Raw genomic sequence first — 8,937 nt, 5'->3', positions numbered from 1 at the left:
TAACCAATAATCTTACATCATAGTAGTCAGGAAGTGATACAGAGATCCCCCCCCCCCATGCTGCCAGACACACTGTTGAGAGTTATACAGAGAGGGTGAGAGAAGCTGGTGCAGGTACATTGGGTAAAGTGGGGAAAAGAGTTTAGTTCTCCCACGATTACTGTAGTTAGGGACTAAGCAGTATTAGTCAGTAACTCCTGAAAGGAGTTAGGTCTTTTGTTTCTGTTTTGGTGTTATGAGTTAACCCTGTACCTGCCTTATACCCTGTAAATAAACCCCTGCTTAGAGAAATACAGTGTTTCCTGCCTTTGATCTGGACAAAAGATCCGACGCTGGGACTGAGACGTCACAATATATATATATATATATATATATATATATATATATATATATATATATATATATATATATATATATCAAAACAGAATAAAAAAAGAAGTAGCGCCTCTATTGTAACCTAACAAACTGTGATTAAGTTTACCTAACTGTGAAATACAACCAATGGGGTGGCAAAGATAGGTATAATATAAAAAAACCTATGTATTCTAAAGATTTTACGTTTATATAATAAAAAGCAATGTACTAATACTTTAATAATAAAAAATATATAATAAAAAATATTTTAAAATAAAATGAATAAAAACCAATGGATTGAAACCGTTAAAAAACCTTAAAAAACACAGAGTCCTGTTCCAAAAAGACGCATCCAGGTAAAAGGCAGCCCGTTTCAAAGGGATCACAACTCCCTCTTGATACCTATGAAAAAGAAAAGAAATAAACAGGCGCACACCTAGTGCATTAAAGTATAACAATGTTGTTTATAGAACAATAAAAACAGTCAAATGCCCACTCACAAGTGTACACGGTAAATAGGCAGGTATGAGATAGGCTCTCATAAGTCAATACTGCCGTCCGACTCAGCAATGGTGTCCTTCTCCTGTGTGCTCTCTGCGTGGTTTCCTGCAACCGGAAGTGACATCCACCCCGCACAGGAAATCCCTCCGGGAACCAGAATTCCTTCGTTATTTCAGCATCAATTAAGCAGGTAAAAGGTCTGGAGTTGATTCCAGGTGTGGCATTCGCATTTGGAAGCTGTTGCTGTGAACCCACAACTTGCGGTCAAAGGAGCTCTTAATGGAAGTGAAACAGGGCATCCTTAGGCTGCAAAAAAAGAAAATCCATCAGAGAGATAGCAGGAACATTAGGAGTGGCCAAATCAACAGTTTGGTACATTCTGAGAAAAAAAGAACGCACAGTGGGCTCTGCAAAACAAAAAGGCCTGGACGTCCACGGAAGACAACAGTGGTGGATGATTGTAGGATCCTTTCCATTTTAAAGAAAAAACCCTTTAGAACATCCAGCCAAGTGAAGAACACTCCCCAGGAGGTAGGCATATCATTATCCAAGTTTACCATAAAGAGATGACTTCACGAGAGCAAATACAGAGGGTTCACCACAAGGTGCAGACTATTCATAAACATCAAGAATAGAAAGGCCAGATTAGACTTTGCCAAACAATATCTAAAAAAGCCAGCCCAGTTTTGGAACAGCATTCTTTGCACAGATGAAACTAAGATCAACCTGTACCAGAATGATGGGAAGGAAAAAGTATGGAGAGGCTTGGAACGGCTCATGATCCGAAGCTTACCACATCATCTGTAAAACACAGTGGAGGCAGTGTGATAGCATGGGCATGCATGGCTTCCAATGGCACCGGGTCACTAGTGTTTATTGATGATGTGACAGAAGACAGAAGCAGCCGGATGAATTCTGACGTGTATAGGGATATATTGTCTGATCAGATTCAGCCAAATTCAGCAAAGTTGATTGGACGGCGCTTCACTTAACAGATGGACAATGACCCAAAACATACTGCGAAAGCAACCCAGGAGTTTTTTAAGGCAAAGAAGTGGAATATTCTGCAATGGCCGAGTCAATCACCTGATCTCAACCCGATCGAGCATGCATTTCACTTGCTGAAGACAAACTTAAGGCAGAAAGACCCACGAACAAACAACAACTGAAGACAGCTGCAGTAAAGTCCTGGCAAAGCATCACAATGGAGGAAACCAAGCGTTTGGTAATGTCCATGCGTTCCAGACTTCAAGCAGTCATTGCCTGCAAAGGATTCTCAACAAAGTATTAAAAATGAACATTTTATTTATGATTGTGTTAATTTGTCCAATTACATTTGAGCCCCTGAAATAAGTGGACTGTGTATGAAAATGGTTGCAATTCCTAAACGTTTCATACAATATTTTTGTTCAACCCCTTGAATTAAAGCTGAAAGTCTGCACTTCTATTGCATCTCCGTTGTTTCATTTCAAATCCATTGTGGTGGCGTACAGAGTGTCACGCTTGTGCTCTCCTCGGTGCAGTATGCCAAGGTCAGGGTTGGAGAGAGTAGGACAGTCGAAGTTCAATACCGTGGTCAGGGTCGGAGAAGAGCGGGGGGTCAGAGAAAGCCAAGTTCAGTATTCCAGAGATGCGGATGGTCCAAAGGCAAGCCGGGTCAGTACACAGGAAATAAACACTAGAAGCAAGATAACAGGACAGGGACAAGGCAGGATTAGCAGAGTCAAACACAGTGCAACATGAATCTATGCTCAGCCAAAGTGCCAGTGGCACAGCTGAGCATATATATGTGGAAGGACCAATCCCCCATGGGGGGTGGAGCAGATGTGTGGCCTCTGCGGTATCCTGTGATAGGCTTGCTCGGCAAGCCAGGTGCAGCCAATGTGGCTGATGATCACGGAGATTGGGAGCATCGCGCACGCGTCACGTGCATCCGCCACGCGTTGGGAGCGTGCGGCGTGATCCGGGGGTGGAGTCTAGGTCCGTGGTGACCAATGACATCACTGCTGCGCGCATGCGTGCTACGCGTACCTTGGAATGGGGGCAGACCACCATATCCTGCAAGAGCTGCGCAAGAGGGAGCGCAGGGCGTGCGCTTGTCCGCGATCCTCACAAAGACTGAGCGACAGGTAGAACAAGAGGATATGAGAAAGCATGACATGAATTTGATGACACATTCAGTTAGAAAAACCCAGCATATGAACCAGCATTCTGAATATCATGACCGTAGGGAATTCCTGGAATCTGCTGGATGATTCACTACCAGGATTAACTACAGAAGCAGGGATCTGAGGTCACAAGCACATGGAACAATAATGTCTTAAATACATCATATTTTCTATAGAAACTATTCAGCATCAGAGACAGAGCACACAGGTTCTGTGAACATGGGAATTCAAAGAAAAATACTGCAGCTATATGGTCTGTTTTAGCGTTCAAGGCTCTCCACATAAAGTTCTATTCACATTGTACAGTTTTCCCGCTTAAGTTGACATTATGTTGCAAACGGACACAATAAACATATGATAGTTATAAACGTGGATGGGTGCTAGAGACGTAATTCTGCAATGTATATACTTACTTAATTGAAGAAATTATTAATTCTTTTTCAGTGATGGATGGGAGGAGAAAGAAGAAAAACTAAGAAGAGCAATCAAACGTGTTGTAAAATGTGATTTCACCAAAGCCAACCCGTTGGACCCTGTTGTGGTGCCACAAGCAGACGTCCTGGTCAGCAAGTGGTACTTGGAAGCTGCTAGCAAAGATCATAACAGTTATCTCAGTAACCTGAAAAAAAATGTCATCATTTCTGAAGGTGGGAGGGCATCTGATCCTGTTTGGGTTTTTCAACATGTCATATTACATGATTGGCCAACACAAGTTTTCAATGCTGACCTATGATGATGAGTTTGCAAAGAAAGCTCTTAGTGACACAGGGTTTATCATTAAGAGTTTTGGGAAATACAGAAGCAAATTAAATACCCACATAGTAGACTATGAACATGTTGGGTATTTTGTGGCTTGCAAGGAAAGGGAGGTTTAATAACCAATATACAGTGCTTACATCATATTTACTTATCATTCCTCTGCCTGAAGACACTAGAGCTCTTCTCCAAGTTCACAAACCGATTGCAATTGTTCCTCTCTTATTCACCGCAGAGGTCGTGAGCTAATCGCCATGCATTAAGTCAATGTCCTTTATACAATATGTGGTGAGATACCTGTGATCAAAACACAACAGAACTGTGATACCTGGGAAATATGCAAATTTAAATTATTTGAATATATTTTATATATCCAAATTAACATATAGATTTTTTCTGTGTATCTATTAGTCATTAAAACCTCTGGTGAAACTGGTTTGCCAGGAATCAATTTTGGTTAAAATGTTATCTAAAAATACAAATGCATTGTGCAAAGCTTTGCACGTCTCTATAAGACGCCTTCCCGCCCTGGAAGACGCCTTTAACCTATTCAAGTCCATTGTCTGCAGTTCAGGAAAGTGTCTAATGGCAGAAGACTGCTTAGTAAATATGGGCCTAAATTGGCATGATTTCTAAAAGGCTACTGCATGGAAATGAACCCTCAGTGGCATTTACACCATCCTGACAGTGTTTCATAAAACCTCCCATTAACGTGAGCATGTTAGAATATTTAGCAGTACTGAGTATGACCTCACATCTCAAACCCTATAAAACTGCTAATCAATAGCTAGATAAGTTCCCTGCAGCTTCCTGATATTAAAGCTCTTTATTCTCTTAAAATATTGTTAGAAAATTAGCCATGGTGCTGCTGTGTGTTATTGTTGGTCTGAAGGCAGCAGGGATTAACATGGCAGGTCTGGGTGTAAGGGCCTCATGCAGTAAGCGTCGATTAAGTGAAATCGGCAAGCTTACCGATTAGTCAAGTTAATGGCGATTTTTCCTCTCCGTATGCAGTAAGTGCAGAATACATTCAAAATCAACCCGAAAACAAATCCGCCCACTCTCACGATGATTATCCGATCACACACAGGTGTATCGGCGTGCGTGGCGGGGTGCTGATAGGTTGCCCAATCACAAATCTTGCTGAATCAGGCGAAACAAGCATGTATTGGATTGTGCGCCATATTTAAAGGCAACGTGTACTGCTAATCATTCTCTGTGTTGTTGGGAGTGAGAGAGAGAGAGACGCACAGAGCTGGCTGATTGAACATTTGCATATTGACGGAGAGACTTGTTGTGTATTGGGTGAGCTTTGTCCATTGTTGTTTTGTTTACATCTTTGTCTTGTTTTATATGTGGAAGTGTTTCGTGTGATTGGCTGTACATTAGTTGTCTGTTTTTTGTGAGTGCTGGAAGTATGCCCGCAAAGCGTGGGAAGAGTGATGCTGGTGGGAGTGGGAGTTCTACTCGTGGGAGTACGCGTCGGAGTGAACGTACTGTTCAGGGGAGTGATGTTGCTGGTGCACCGAGTGGTGTTGCTGGGAGTGGGAGTGCTGTTGCTGGGAGTGGGAGTGTTGTTGCTGGGAGTGGGAGTGCTGTTGCTGGGAGTGGGAGTGCTGTTGCTGTGAGTGGCAGTGCTGTTGCTGTGAGTGGGAGTGTTGTTGCTGGGAGTGGGAGAGCTGTTGCTGGGAGTGGGAGTGCTGGTGCTAGGAGTGGGAGTGCTGGTGCTAGGAGTGGGAGTGCTGGTGCTGTGAGTGCTGCTGGTGGCGCAGTTGCTGATGGGGTGTCTGGTGGTGGCGTGCTTGCTGGTGGACAGCTTTTGGAGTCTCTTCCATTGGAAGAAGGAGAGTCCAGTCAGCACCAGCCAAGCTCTGACCCTAAACCTGCTCGGAAGAAACGTGTGGAGAAGCCACGTAATCCTCGCTTCAATGACCAGGAAAATACAGCTCTTGTCACTGGCATTCTGGAGCACTATGACAGTATATATGGACATTTACTAGGTAAGTGTACCTTTACATTTATTATTCAAATACATGTGATCCTAGGTCATCTGAGTTTTGTTCATATGCAAATATGGGTTCAGAATATCTTTCTATGTTAATTAGTCTGGAAACACAGCTTTTTATCATGCCTTACAAGGATAACTAAACACAGGCGGTCAATTTGCCATAACTGCATACAATATGAATGCAACCTTGCTTACATGTATAGGTTTAGTAGTGAATGCTCATGTGCTTCACATATTACACATAAAACAGCATGTTTGCTATCTCTTGGAACAGCTAGCAGTGTAGGAAACTGGTGCTTCTATTATTATTCATTTACCTCATATATTTTATATGTTTTTCAAGGGTGGACAAGTTCAGCAAGCAGAAAAGAAATGTGGGACACAATAGTCATTGGTGTCAATGCGTGTGGGAATCATGTGAGGGACAAGCGGAATTGTCACAAGAGATTTGATGATATTAGGTCCAAATTGAAAAAGAAAATACAACACCAACGCGTGCATGCTACTGGCACTGGAGGTGGGCCGACACCACAACGTCTCATATTAAGTCCATTAGAGGAGCTGCTTCGGGCAAAATTACTTCCCGTCGTCGTGGAAGGCTTACCTGGTGACCGTGATATAGGAATTTATCCCTCACAATTTCCACCAGGTGAGAAATATTACTGTACTAGGCGTGTCGTTGCTTACAGTTATTTTGCATATTTACACTGCTTTTTATACTGTCTTCACAATATAAGCATACCTGCATCTATATATGTATATGTCTGATTCTGTATATATATATATCTCAAAATAGACATATATGTTGTAGTCCTACTAAAAGCAGTAACTAATATAGCACGTGCCATTGCGTGCTCATTTACATGTGAATTCCCAAAATGCATTGCTGCAGTGGAAGCAATTGATGGTGGGCGAAGATGGGAAACAACAGGGTAGTACACATGTGTAACACATGTTAATGAGAAATTATTACTAGCTACAGGTACAGAACATAAATATGTATAATATTATTGTGTATTTTATTTATTTTACTCCGACAAACATGACATTACTGCCTATTTTAAGCATGCATCAAATATATTGCATGCAACGGCCTACAAACATCACTTGCACTAACACATCTATAGTTGTTAATGAAAATGTCCATTTTTGCTTTAAGTCATATACAGACAGCATAATGAGGCACACGTATCATATGTTATGTCATTGTTTTCATAACTTAAAAACTGCACACGACTATTTAGCTCATCTACCATTGTGTTAAAGCAGCTGCAATTAATATCTCATCACAGCATACACTTCAACAGAGGGGGTGGGGTTCAGCACACACACTAATTACAGCCTCATTTTAGGGTCAACTTAGTTCACACCATTTTCACCTGTTTCAAGTAATTGAAAGGTGTGGCTGATTAGGCTTTTTGGGGAAGGGAATACCGTTCTTACAACCTGACTAGCACAACTGAAGTTAATCACACTCATTTGAAAGCTTCACTTTAGCTACTAAATGCCCCAACAACTCATTACTTATCAAAGCGTACGTCACACATTAGTTCACTCATATCTATAGTTGAACTACTATCAACGACACATTATCACACACTGCATGTGTTGTCTTGTTGAGTCACAGCCACATTCAGGTGTGCCACATCTTATATTAATGTACCACACATATCCTCTACCAAAAACAACACTTTTTGCAATATGACCACCTTCATGATAACCATTGTGAATGGTCATCTCATGATAGTTATGTACATTATGATACTGATATCACTACACAACATATGATTTTTATGTTCAAATTTAATCTATTTATCCTCACGCATTACTGCAGAAACATAGTATGTTTTATGTTAGGGAACTCAAAAGTTCTAAGTACACAGGCATGTACATTGTTATTACAACTATTTATGTTCACTTTCACACACACATTTTGGGTTAAGGAACTGATGCTGTTACGTACTCATAAATACAGAACATACAATAACTGTTTGTTCAATATTTACACATGTAAATGTAAAACTTATGTTATTGTTATATATAGTTGCCCCTGAAGGACATGTGTCACCTGAGAGGGAACAAGTGTCTTCACCTGGGTCAGCCAGCTCAACACACCTAGAAGGTGAGTGTATCAGTTGGTGGCCATATAATATGTGCTCTTCTATATGTTATGTTGTCATGTTCATTAATTGTTTTGCACATGTTCTTTAAATACGATTACTTAGTGTATGTGAAAATGAAGTGTAAGGCAACATGTATTGTGTTAGTGATGTTAACTATCATGTAGGAGTTGTGAGTTTACAGCAAGTTTTCATTCACTCATATTTCATACTGAGTCCAAACATTATTCTTAATTCAAGGTAGTTTTTAATGTGAGGTTATAAAACGTATGGAAACATGTTAGTTGTTACTTTTGACACAGTAGAATTACATAGTAACACAGCAGAGATTAACATGCCATTTAATAATGTGTACATTTATTTGTAGAACATGATGAAGAGGATTATGATGATGATGATGATGATGATGATGATGATGCCGCCGCCGCCGCCATAGACACACAAATACAAGCAAGTGACCATGAAGAGGTTCCAATTGAAACTGTTTTACCGCCAAAACGTCCAGCAAATACCACATATGATGCAATTGTAGCTTCTGAGGGAAAAATTGTGGAAGCAGAAAATCGTCGCCATTCTGACCTGATGACAGTGCTGGAAAGGATGATTGCACTGCAGGAAGAAACAGTTTCACAATTGGCACATCTCCACAGAGTCTTCATTGAAGTGCCTAAACAGTTGCAAAAAATCAACACCTCATTCGAAGCATTAGTTGTTCAGCAAACAAAAGCTAATTACTGGAGAATGACTAATGTACCACAATTCAACACCTCACAGGCAGGATCTGTTCATGCAGGTCAGTTTTCACCACATTCATCTGATATTCATTCACCAGGCCCAAATGTTACCGGTCAAGTAGCAGACATTGCTGTGCAGGTTCCTGATGACATCCTACCGCTGCCATCTGTACAAATTCAGCAAAACAAGACACACATGAAACAGACCAACCATCACTTGTGCAGTGTCTACCAACTTGCTCACATGTGTCAGTGGGCACAAGCCCTGTCCGTGAACAGTCACTACCCAAAAGCCC

General features: G+C 41.1%; 1 protein-coding gene across 1 annotated transcript in view; it reads left to right on the top strand.

The window, feature by feature from the left end:
• The first annotated feature begins 2,892 nt into the window (after positions 1–2,892).
• The window catches only part of LOC142498087 (uncharacterized), a 22,742-nt gene continuing 16,697 nt past the window's right edge, over positions 2,893–8,937 (top strand). The window contains exons 1-4 of the mRNA XM_075606593.1: positions 2,893–2,984; positions 3,468–3,670; positions 7,763–7,909; positions 8,275–8,810. Coding sequence (XP_075462708.1) covers positions 2,893–2,984; positions 3,468–3,670; positions 7,763–7,909; positions 8,275–8,810 — 978 coding nt within the window. The remainder of the gene's footprint in view (positions 2,985–3,467; positions 3,671–7,762; positions 7,910–8,274; positions 8,811–8,937) is intronic.

The sequence above is a fragment of the Ascaphus truei genome, chromosome 6, assembly GCF_040206685.1.
Source record: "Ascaphus truei isolate aAscTru1 chromosome 6, aAscTru1.hap1, whole genome shotgun sequence".
Lineage (NCBI taxonomy): Eukaryota > Metazoa > Chordata > Amphibia > Anura > Ascaphidae > Ascaphus > Ascaphus truei.
This window is presented reverse-complemented; position numbering and strand designations above follow the sequence as displayed.